The sequence below is a fragment of the Panulirus ornatus genome, chromosome 66 (genome assembly GCF_036320965.1).
Source record: "Panulirus ornatus isolate Po-2019 chromosome 66, ASM3632096v1, whole genome shotgun sequence".
In the NCBI taxonomy this organism is placed as follows: domain Eukaryota; kingdom Metazoa; phylum Arthropoda; class Malacostraca; order Decapoda; family Palinuridae; genus Panulirus; species Panulirus ornatus.
The window spans coordinates 24905778-24918670 of NC_092289.1; the positions used below are offsets into that span (position 1 = coordinate 24905778).

Sequence of the window (12893 nt, forward strand, 5' to 3'; positions counted from 1 at the left end):
AGATAAAATGGGTATGTTTGAAGGAATAGTGGTTCCAACAATATTATATGTTTGTGAGGCATGGGCTATAGATAGGGTTGTGTGGAGGAGGGTGGATATATTGGATATGAGATGTTTGAGGGCAGTATGTGGTGTGAGGTATATGTATATAAGAGCAAGGTTATTAGGTACAGTAGGGTTGAGGGACAAGTCAATTGGGAGGTAAGTTTATGGAGAAAAAATGGAGGAAGTGAATTGTTTTAGATATCTGGGAGTGGATTTGGCAGCGGATGGAACCATGGAAGTGGAAGTAAATCATAGGGTGGGGGAGGGGGCGAAAGTTCTGGGAGCGTTGAAGAATGTGTGGAAGTCAAGAACATTATCTCAGAATGCAAAAATGGGTATGTTTGAAGGAATAGTGGTTCCAACAATGTTATATGGTTGCGAGGCGTGGGCTATAGATAGAGTTGTGCGGAGGAGGGTGGATGTGCTGGAAAGATGTTTTGAGGACAGTATGTGGTGTGGGGGTGGTTTGATCGAGTATGTAATAATAGGGTAAGAGAGATGTGTGGTAATAAAAAGAGTGGTTGAGAGAGCAGAAGAGGGTGTTTTGAAAGTTTTTGGTCACATGGAGAGAATGAGTGAGGAAAGATTGACCAAGAGGACATATGTGTCAGAGGTGGAGGGAATGAGGAGAAGTGGGAGACCAAATTGGATGTGCTGTCAATGGACCGAACCAGGGCATGTGAAGTGTCTGGGGTAAACTATGGAAAGTTCTGTGGGGCCTGGATGTGGAAAGGGAGCTGTGGTTTCGGTGCTTTATTACATGACAGCTAGAGACTGAGTGTGAACGAATGTGGCCTTTGTTGTCTTTTCATAGCACTACCTCGTACACATGAGGGGGGGAGGGGGTTTTTATTTCATGTGTGGCGGGGTGGCGGTGGGAATGAATAAAGGCAGCCAGTATGAATTATGTACATGTGTATATATGTATATGTCTGTGTGTGTATATATATGTATACTTTTAGATGTATAGGTATGCATTTGTGCGTGTGTGGACATGTATGTGGGTGGGTTGGGCCATTCTTTCGTCTGTTTCCTTGTGCTACCTTGCTAACGCAGGAGACAGCGACAAAGCAAAATAAATAAATAAATATACAAATGAATATATATTTTTCATACATATTCGCCATTTCCCAAATTAGCAAAGTAGCATTAAGAACAGAGGACTGAGTCTTAGAGAGAAAATCCTCACTTGGCCCCCCTTCTGTGTTCCCTCTTTTGGAAAAGTAAAAACTGTAGGGGAGGATTTCCTGCTCCCTGCTCCCTCCCCTTTTAGTTGCCTTCTACGACACACAGGAAATTCGTGTGAAGTCTTCTTTCTCCCCTACCCCTAGGGATGATATATATATTCATATGTATAGTGTTAATGGGATTACCTTGGTTATGGCTTCAGTTGTTTGTGCTATCTTAGAAAAAAAAAGAAAACAAAGTGGGTCAAGTTTTTCAGGGTCAAACTGGGAGAGGTAATGAGCCAGATTGCTTTGGACTTGACTATGCATAGAAATATGCTAGGCTAGAAACTCCCTTGGCATATTATTACTCCATATAAAGATAGATGAATCTTTTATATAGTTTAAACACCCATCCAGAACAGAAGAATTTAATTCATCTGAACTGTAAGAAACTCGTTAGAAATGATGTGATGTATGTTTTTACTGGAATTTATTGAAGTTTGAAATCATGAATTCCGACTATATAAAATCTTTAAATCTTGGAAGATGAAGAGAAAGCTCAAGAGATGAGGCCCAATGAGTCGTATTCCCTTCCAGTAATGTACGTATAAGTAGTTATATTTAATTAGCTTTAATTTCAATATGTATGATCTCCCATTCTCCTTTCTTCATTTGCCCTTTCTGCTGTCTTGAATTCCTACATCAGAGGTCTGTTTTTTGAAGGACTTTGCACAGAAGAAACAACTAATTGCAAGTGCCTCATTGTGGCACATGTTCATATCTTGGTGTAGACTATATCTGTGAAGTTTTAACATTATTTAAGGTGAAACATTTCATATTTTTGATAGTATTTTTACACATAAATTTTAAGGTACATGACGTTTACTTTCAGAGAAAAGCATAGTTATTTCTGTATCCCAAGTACAGGTTTAGACACACAATGTAGATATTGTAAATATTCTTAAATCAGATGAATGATGAAATTGTCTTCACATTGACTCAACAGCATCACTGACTTGATGCCTGCACATGTTGTTCATAGAATCACTTTGATTGTTGCTTCTTAGTTAAGAGTAATTGGCCTAAGATCTTTATACATGACCCTTTAAATTTTAGAGCTTTGATTACTTTCAGAACATTTCAGTATTTGCTTAATTCACATTATTGCTGCACTGTGGTTTGCTTTGTTTATGTAATGTATTTGCCATGTCCAACCCAGTTTGATCAAAGTTCATTCTGCCCCTCCCTATCCTTTCCCAGCTGAGCTGAGCTCTAAATGTCTTATCTATTTAGTATGTATCTTGATCCAGATACTTGTGTGTGATATTTGCTTAAAGCTTCGTATGTGGATCTTGTTGCTGTTTGATTGGGCTGTTTATTCTGGTTGCTGTTATGTGTTTTATTGTCATTCTGCTTTAAGAGAATCAACAACTCATCTCTGCCTAACTGGTCTCTATTGTTTGTCTTAGATTATCTACAATGTAGCCTTATTCCAGTATTGTTTCTACTCTCTGTTGTATGAGATATTGGTCATTGTTTCTTTTATGGTTCCCACTTGCTGTGAATATTTTCCATAAATGATAACTTCTCTGACTCTCTCAAAAACATTATCTTCATCATTGCTGTTATGTTCCGTTGTTTCTTATACTACCTGTTCGTTCTGTTGCCCTACTCCATAATAATTACATAACCTGCTTCTTTCTTTTTCTGTCCCTTAACACCGACAAACCTACACATTGATTTATCTCTCTGACAACACCAGTGTCTTTCATAACTACCAGCTGCCTCCCACACATACATTGCTTATCCATGTCACTGAAACCAACCATACCCACGAGCATCCTGCCCCACCCTCACTACACAGAGAGACCGCGATCGTGGGCGGAGAGTAGTAGCCAGGAACCCTCGCCGACTATTCTCTGGCATAGAGGAGGCGGCAGTGGCCCACGCTCGCACCGTCATGGAGCTGGTCGACGATATCGCCTCCACCCACGCCTCAGACGCCATCATAGCAGGAGATTATATCCTCCAGATTCAGGTGTGTGTGTGCAGGTCAAACACACCAGCTCCCCCACCGGCTATAAAGTAATCATTACTTTCTTAGTTTTTGTACCTAAATTAACTTGATTAAATAGTTCATAATGATTTACATGAAGCCTTTTGGATGAAGATTCATGATATATTAAACAGTGAAATTTTTACATTTTAATTAGTTCTATTCTTTGTCAGATTATGGATTTGAAATAACCATTGCTTTGGCTTATCCTACTCCAGCCGGCTGCAGCCTCTTGGTGTACCATTTGGTGTGCTTCCCTATCCTCTTCTTCACTGTTTGACCTGCACGACACCAGACTCTTAGCTCCTCCACCTCGAGTTCTGTCTCTCACTTGTTCATTGTTGCAAGGAAAGGACGTTTAGCAAAAATCCTCAACATTTACCACATAGTGAGATGATCTTATAGTCTTACTGTACAGTACTGACAAACATAAGTCTATTGTGTGTTGAAAAATTGGAATTATATTCATTTTAGGTGAATGTCACAAAAGTATATCATCACATGAAGACTACTTATGAGAGTACATTTTGGAATGAGTAGATATTGATCTCTGAAAGAGAAAAACTATTCGTCAAGATGGAATGGATACCGTATGTATATTTATGCACTGAGTGGTTGAGCTGTACAATTAAAACTGTGATTTATTAAGAATACAGCATAAGTTTGAGTCACTGTAGAAAGTACTGCTAATTTCAAAGGTAGATATCACCTAGCATTGTAAAAAAGTACTGTTTTCAGTTTGACAGCGTATTCAAAACTATGAGATAAGAGCTATTCGTCCTTTTGAAAGTTGGTGTGAAGAACACCTTTGCCCTTGGCACTTACATAAACCAATGTTTGGCTGGAAGCCCTAATAGTTGTAGAATCTGTGAAAATATATTTTCTCTCAACAGGTTTCACATGAATAACTACAAGCTGGGTCACATATACATCTCCCCTTCTGCTTCTCCCTGGCCTCCATGACTGAGACTCCATCCACTGTGCTTTCATGACAACATAGTATTCGATATGTGTTAGATTTTCTAATGGTTTTCCTGTGAACTAGTGGCTATTTTGTTTCTGAGAGATGTTGCGTGCATCATCATCCTTTGCGATTACTTTTCATCTTTGCTGATCCTTGTGGAGTTGTGGATGGAGTGAACTACTAGAGCTGCTAAAATGAAATGCTGTGTTTTTGTTCAGTATATGTTTTGGTTTAGTGTATACCAATTGTGTCATTCTCGGTGTAAAGAAAAAAGAAAGGCCTCTGTGTTTTGTTGAAAACAAGTGCTTAGAAACTTTTTCCCATTTAGTAGTAGCATGGTGAAGGATTTAGACGGAGTGAAATCTTCCCTTTCACCATTTTAGCAGCTCTAGAATGAAATAATTACTGTATGTGGCGTCCTTAGTGCGCCCCCTTCCCTCTCAAGTGCCCTGGCGCGCCCTCACCCTCTTCACCAGTGTCTAACGCGGCCCTCTCTGCTCTTCCTGACACAGCGCCGCCCTGGCTACCACCGCTTCTACAATGAGCAACTCTTTTCTCGACAGATCCAGCACGCCGTGGCCACTCTCAAGCAGGTACAGTGCCGCCCCTGGGTCTGAGGTGCGGGGGACTTACCCAGGACCTCTAAGTCATTGCCCAATGGACCTCCGAGATACTCACCTGTAATCCTTAGGACTCTCACCCAGGATCTCTAACTCAAACTCTGATTTGTGTTTTAGGAATTAATATACTATTTTTATTAGAAACAGAAGTATTCTCAAAATAAAATCATAAGCTTGAATAGTTTTATGTTAACATAAACTAAGTGCCTGCTGAGTGTTGAGTAATGACTTTAAAAAATGATTCCTTTAATACAATGAGAAGTGTTCAATTGTTAGTGATCTTGTTTGCTGGGTCCTTGTCCTCTGTAATGAACCTCTATGATGTCCTTGCAAGACACCCATTTTGTCTAATTTCCATGACTTGTAGCAATTTCCTTCACTCAAAAATGATATTGCATAGCTATGAGTGGTTTTAAAGTGTAAAGGAGTATGAAAATAAACAAAAATTCCTTTATCTGTAAGAGATGTTGAATAAGTCTGTATTGCTTACAAGATTACTGTTACATCTTTACTCAAAGAGTAATTGGATTTTAATGAATAGTTAAGATATTAAATAAGACTTTTGTCACTGAAATTGTCATAATTACACTAGTTGGGTGTCAACAATCAAGTCTTATGCTTATTCTCTTGGAAATTGTTATTAAGGATTATAGTGTTTGATACCACTGGCAAATTTTACCAGCTTTTTCAGAAATTTTTTCATATACCATAATGAACATAATTAACCATAAGAAATTTCATAAGTCATGGACATTAATAACCTTTCATTACCTCTATACCCTTGAAGTTGGAAGCTAAGTTGGTAAAGTATCTGTTGGGTCCTGTACTTGGAGGGTCCCACACCTGGTGGGTCCCCGCACCACCGGCCCAAGGTGCTCCTGACCCTGTCTGTGATGAACTTGATGGTCCCTAACTCCGATATCCCTGGGACTCAGTGGTGACGTCAAAGCACATTTATTTCTGTTCTTTTTTGATCCTCGTTTATTTTGATTTTGGGGCTTAGGCAGTAGGATTTGATCCTACATGTGCCACATCTTCCTGGTTGTCGCGCCCCTGATGACCAGGGCGTGGGCACCATGCCCCTATTTACCGTCATCCTTGAACCCTCTCTCCAGACATCCAGGGCTACCTGTTTTATCGTTTCATGGATTTTTAAAAAATTTTATCACTCCTGTATCATTGTGTATATATATATATATATATATATATATATATATATATATATATATATATATATATATATTCTGATAGAGAAAGTACTCTTTGATTTATCAGTATGTATCAGTGAGACAGGATGTGTATATTTGCTCAGATACTTAGGTATGTAAAAAGTACTGTAAATTCAGAATGATGAAAATCAGTTGTGCTGGACACTGTGTTTTGTTGTCTTGTCTTGTTGGCAATTAGAGTTGCTTCTCTGAAAGTTTTGCACCAATAAAAAGAATACTGATATTCTCTGTTTGCTGTGGATGTATTTGTGAACAAAATATGAGGGGCTGTTAAACTATTTTTCTACCTGATAATGAATGTGGTGAGAGCTACAGTGCTCTTGCCTGCTTTCTCCTGCCACAAAATCCTCAGTGTACACACTAAGTAAAGTCACCTCTCCTGCCAGTCGAACTAGGCATGGGAATGTAATATTATGTGACCTGATACAAGTTTGATGGCATGCACCCTAGTAGTTCCCAATACCCCAAGGTCCTCCACCTCCCTCTGGTTCCAGGCGGTGGAGAAGTTCAGCGCCAACACACAAGAGATCAGTGCCTCATTGCGAGCTTTCACCCAGAAGCTGCAGGAAACAGAATTTCCAAATGATGTCGCTTCTACAGAGGAGCTTCTCCGTTCTCAGGTGGGATTACTCTTAAGTATTTTGAATATGAATATCTACACAGCCAGAGATACCCATGTATATAAGCCAGTGCAGTGATGTTTCATACTGTACTTAGATGAACAAGATGCTCATAACTAATGGCATATTTCAGTGTGTTTAGCCTATAAAACAAGTTTAGTAATGCATATCACCCTGAAGTATGTTTTATTTTAGTCATCCACCTCTCTGTTTATTTATTTTTGTTTTTACCTTCTTTCTTTCTTTCATACTATTAGCCATTTCCCGCATTAGCGAGGTAGCGTTAAGAACAGAGGACTGGGCCTTTGAGGGATTATCCTCACTTGGCCCCCTTCTCTGTTCCTTCTTTTGGAAAATTAAAAAAAAAAAAAAAAAAAAAAAAAATGAGAGGGGAGGATTTCCAGCCACCCGCTCCCTTCCCTTTTAGTCGCCTTCTACGACACGCAGGGAATACGTGGGAAGTATTCTTCATTTGTGGGGCCCCATCTCTGCTCATTCATCCATTTGTTTATAGTGTCCACATTTCATTCACTTGCAGCATCCACATTCTTGGTGAACTTGATACAAGTAGAAAACTATAGTCTGAATATCCAAAGTCTTAAAAGATCCAGAATATAAATGCTTATACATCAAGCCATGGACTGCAGCTACTCTCGATGTTTAGTGGATCTTCACTGCACAATTTTAAGTAAATTTGAAAGAATTTATATTAATCATTTTGTCTTACCATTTGGAAGAACTTTTTTCTTAAGAATCTAATATGTATATGATTTTAGTAACATGTCCACTTTCTGCATACTGAAAATATTATAATGAACAAATGTTCAGGCTACATCACTGTCAGGCATATGATGCATCTTTCTTAATATTTTTAACTTCCAATGATATGTGTATCATTATTCATATGAATATGTAAACATTGTTTATATGAATCTAAATGTATTATCCACATACATTTTCTGTGCTGCCAGAGCAACACAAAAAGTATTTACTACCCTCCCTCCATATCATTTTGATGGCAACTGATCAGTCATATTGAAAAACTTTGGTCAGAGGATTTGGAAAGATTGTCTCAAATGCCATTAGTTGCTTCCTGATCCAGTACTCTGCTGTTTACCACACTTAGTATTCTAAAGTGCCCTAACCATATACAACTTGCTCGTAGTCAATTCCTAGAAGCAGCCTGTACCACATGTGGCTCATCAGCAGTCATTGGGTTAGTATTCCTACAAAAATGGTACATGAATTTTTGAAGATCACTGTGTTGTTTGCTGCCAAAGCCCATATTATGCTTTGTACATGTTTGCATTTTAGGTGGTACTGCTCTTTGCTTTTCTCACTTATCTTTGTTATTTCTGTGTTTTCCCTTATGATGGCAACCAACAAGTATCTGTGATATAATGTGGAGTGCTGTAGTGGAAAGAAGAGGCATGTTATGCCTACTATTATGCTGAGAGTTAATTTCTAAAGAAGTTAGATATGTTGTGTGTCAGTGCATTAACTGAGGGAATGTTATGGTGTGGGGAAACACCACCTTATATGATATCAAGAAGCAACTGGAAAGCTGTTGAGTATTATGCACAGAGTGATTTAGATAAGGGCATTAATAAATATAAAGCAATACATGGAACTAGAGAAGCCAACCTTTAAAGCTTGTGCATCAGTGGTTTAAGCAGTTTTGCAGTGAAGGCATACCTTCTGCATTTGTTTGCTATTTTTGTGTGAAAATGTATAAGAGTTTCATCAGGAGCTGGGCAGGAGCTGGGAACTGCTGAGCCTTCAGTTTACTAGATGGCTGTGAAAACCTAAGTTTTGCCATGGCTTCTTCTACCCCAAAAATTCAGCAAATGAAGAAATCACTAAAACAAACATAGACTTTTATCTTGTCAGTTAAAGATAAAAAGCTTGCTTCAGAGCAAGCTTATAATATGGATAAGACTGGCCTCATTTGGCACTACATTCTAAGAAACATGTTTGCCAGATCAGATGAATATACAGTGTGTGGCATGAAGAAAGCCAAGGACAGAATGACGGTGCTTACCTGGGCAAATACAGTAGGCACCCTTAAGTATAAGTTGTTGATGATGGGGAAGAGCTCTCATCCTTACACCCTGAATTTGATTTACAGGTTTTGCCTGTAAATTAAGAAAGTGATAAGTGGGCCTGGGTGTCTCACCATCTCTTGCTCTTTACCATTTACAACTAGTCCGCTTGCATTCTTATACATTATTTTTAGCCTGACATTCTCATCACCTAACATTCCTGACCTCTTTGAGGTACTGACAGGCTGTTCAGTTCTCGTGTTTCAATTTGTATCTCCCATTTTTTACCACCTACCTGTAATTTGTTTCTCTCTTTTGTTACTTAGTCTCTCACATTTAATGAATAGCTTGCAGTACCATCTTCTGGGTACTATATAAAGAATTCCATTTTGAACATAGATGATACTAGTTTTCCTTTTATGTCATGTCCATGTCCATCAATTCTCTTTATCACTTTTTTCTTTTTAGATAAACTGCTTTGATATGTTTATAGCCTCTAGTCTTTTAATCTACATTTTTACCTTTTCCTCTGTATCCTCTTTGGCTAGAAAAATGTCTTCTTTCAGTCCCATAATCATCAATGATTTAAATCTGTCAGCCTCTTGCTACCCTAAAGCTCTTAATTTTGGTGCGACCTACTTCTCTGCTAATTCCTGTGTTGTTATTACATCGACTTCTATGTCTCTGGTTTTATCTGCTGCACTCTCTATATTTTTGCCAACATATTTGAGCATTCCATTTAACAAACCACACACTTTCTTGATTGTTCTGTCTCCAACAGTACATATTATTTACTGGATAACCTCACTTAATAGTTTCTTGCTTACCTTCATTTCACTGTTCTCAGGCTCCCTTTCCACTGCCTTAGGCAGAGTGTTTTGTTTTTCTACAACAGTGCCAAAATTTGCTCCTGCTCCCTGCCACCCGCAGAATTACCAGTAATTACTAGTCTGTGTTATGGGCATCTTTTATTGATTTATCTTGTGGACATGCAGAGAAGACCTTTTTGACCCTTTTCTCTGACACTTCATTCATTGCACCTTCTCTCTCCCCTGAAGTTACATTCCTTCTGAATCTCCTCTTGTGATTTTATTCTTCTGTCATATCCCTTGATTTTCAGATCCCTAATTGTTTCTTCTGTCTGATGATACTTTCCATTATCTTTGTTTCCTCATTTTCTATATTTCCTTGTTCTGCAGATGTAACTTCTGGTCCATCTTCCCTATGACTTCAATCAGTTTCCCTAACTTTATCATCTCAGATGATTCTTCCTTTGTTTCTTCATTGATTTTCTTTCCATCCACTGTAAGCCCGACATAATCTACCCTCTTACTAACAGATCTAGTCTGTACTGTGTAGTCATAGGCTCAGCTGTGTCATGTATGTAGACAGAATGAAACTTTAAAAGTTTGTTTCATCTAATTTTGCCAATAAATTTGTCTTGTCAACAGTGTTCTGAATACAATGTGCTCAAGGATGACTTATTATCAGCATCACGACATGGGGAAACATTACTTAACTGTATCAAGCGACCAGGGGAACCCCGTACAGCACGCCTCTGTCCTGACAAGCTTATTAATGTAACTGCTGTAGAGCGACTTTTAGTTCAGCTGGAGGAAACAGAAAGAACCTTTGATGAATTTTGGACAAGACATGAAGGAAGGCTAACACAGTGTCTTCAACTGAGACGTTTTGAAACAGACTTTAGGGAACTGCAGGTGAGTTCATTCTTTCTTTTTCTTCCTAGTAACTTATGAAGGTATGGTAATAGATAATCTTAGGTAGTAGTTGGTAGGCAGCCACCGACTTGGAAGGTACAATACTGATACTACCCACCTGGGTATTGGGAGAGTTAATTATGGCTGCTTAGTGACCCGGCATTTCAATGGCTGTCAAGTTGCACCCCTTTGACCCAGGTAACTGTCTTTTCTTTCTGCCTCACCCACACGTGGACTGCTGGTATTCTGTCTACAGACATACATTCTCTCCTTGTCACAAATAACATTTGACGACACTTACAAATCTCATTCTTTGCAGGTCTAGATTTTTCTGCAGTGAGTGCTCTCCTCTAGCCCTGCCTTTTAGCAAATAGTAGGAGCAGTTGATAGAAGTAGTAAGTAAGAAGTTTAGACAGGAGCTTTAGGTAGAAACATAAGGTAAAAGTAGTAGGTAGGAGCTTTATCTGGGAGCATAACATAGAAGCAGGAGGTTGTAAAATTTGGCAGGAATATTAGGTAGAAGTAGTCAGTAGGAACATTAGGTAGGAGTCTCTGAAAACACTGTGCTAGGGTTGCTAGGTTGCCCTCTACCCATGGCCTTTTCAGAGTGAGGCACTAAATGCTAGGAAGCAGCACTGGAATTCATCAGTTATGGAGACTTTTGCCATGGCCACCCCCTTGAGGGAGTTCCCAAAGGGAACAGGCATCTGAGATACATATAGATGTTAAGTATTAGATAGTTTTAAGAAAGTGTGTTTAGTTTACTGCCTGCACCTTTCATGTACAGTATTTGCTAATTATCATACCATTTCAGGTTGTCGGTTGAGTAAAATAAGGTTTTTGAGTTGAGTAGATAATGAAGCATTCCTGTTTGGTTGTTAGGTTTTGAAAAGACAGTAAAACTACATATAGCACATAAATTGCATATTTTTGTATTAGTTTTTTAAATGCAAGGTTAAAAGAATGGCATTTAATTTTAATCTTTTGTTTGACAGGGTGTTTTGATATTTGACAGCCAGTTTAGTGGAAGTTTCCTTGCGATGTTTTTCTGGTTGGACTTAAACTCACATTACTAGTCCTTTTTCTCACTTGTGTTGAAGAATTGTAAATTTCTTTTGTGCTGAAGTGAGTCATACCCCAATATATACATATATATATACATATATTCATTTTATCTTGTGCTTTTTTCAGACCTGCCTTGAAATATCATTAAAGCAACTGGCAGAGATGTCTGAGGTAGGGGACTCTGTTGGACATGTTGACCAGTTGTTAGCAGAGGCTCAAGACTTCCATATGCTCACTGCTGTAAGTATTTATTCATGACTCTGCCTGTCTTTCTAGTTATGTGCATGCCTAGCTACCTGCTTCATTGCAGTACAAACTCAACAAAGGACATTTTGCTTCAAAGGAGTCCATCGTTTCCCTGCTGCTGGTTGTAAAGTACAGACTCAAATGAGAAACTGAGATTGGGAGCATGTATAAAAAGAGAAAGGTGAGAGTTGATGTAAATATGGTCATGAGATTTAGAAAGGCAGAGAGGCATGTTGCTTGGAATATGAGTTTAAATGTGGAGATGCTGGAGGAAGTAAAGTGTTTCATATACTTTGGAGTGGATATGGTAGTGTATGGAACCTGAAGTTAGTCATAGGTTTAGTGAGATGATTAAGATTCTGGGTGCATTGATGTGTGTGTGGAAAGAGGTCACTGTCTGTGGGGCAAAAATAGGAATGTTTGATTGTATAGTATTCCTAATAGTGGTATATTGATGCAAAGCATGAGCTCCAGATTAAAGAGTACATAAGAGGGTGTATATGCTGGAAATAAAATGTTTGAGAAGATAAAGTGATGTTAGGAGGGTTGATTGCGTATAAGACAATGGGGTGAGAAGAGTATTGATGAGAAAACTGAAGAAGATATGCTGAAACAATTTGAATGTTTAGAGGATGAATGATGGAGTTGTTTAAGAGTATATATATATATTTTTTTTATTATTATTATTTTGCTTTGTCGCTGTCTCCTGCATTTGCGAGGTAGCGCAAGGAAACAGATGAAAGAAATGGCCCAACTCACCCCCATACACATGTATATACATACGTCCACACACGCAAATATACATACCTACACAGCTTTCCATGGTTTACCCCAGACACTTCACATGCCCTGATTCAATCCACTGACAGCACGTCAACCCCGGTATACCACATCGATCCAATTCACTCTGTTCCTTGCCCTCCTTTCACCCTCCTGCATGTTCAGGCCCCGATCACACAAAATCTTTTTCACTCCATCTTTCCACCTCCAATTTGGTCTCCCACTTCTCCTCGTTCCCTCCACCTCCGACACATATATCCTCTTGGTCAATCTTTCCTCACTCATTCTCTCCATGAGCCCAAACCATTTCAAAACACCCTCTTCTGCTCTCTCAACCAC

The 12893-nt window shown here is 38.8% G+C and overlaps 1 protein-coding gene across 6 annotated transcripts in view; it reads left to right on the top strand.

The window, feature by feature from the left end:
- The window catches only part of LOC139746697 (guanine nucleotide exchange factor DBS-like), a 542611-nt gene that overhangs the window by 425873 nt on the left and 103845 nt on the right, over window positions 1-12893 (top strand). The window contains exons 8-12 of one of the 6 annotated variants that reach the window (XM_071658145.1): window positions 3079-3252; window positions 4747-4827; window positions 6578-6703; window positions 10197-10463; window positions 11655-11768. In XM_071658145.1, the coding sequence (XP_071514246.1) occupies window positions 3079-3252; window positions 4747-4827; window positions 6578-6703; window positions 10197-10463; window positions 11655-11768 (762 nt within the window). The remainder of the gene's footprint in view (window positions 1-3078; window positions 3253-4746; window positions 4828-6577; window positions 6704-10196; window positions 10464-11654; window positions 11769-12893) is intronic. The other 5 variants (XM_071658146.1, XM_071658147.1, XM_071658148.1 and 2 more) reach the window with 5 other exon arrangements.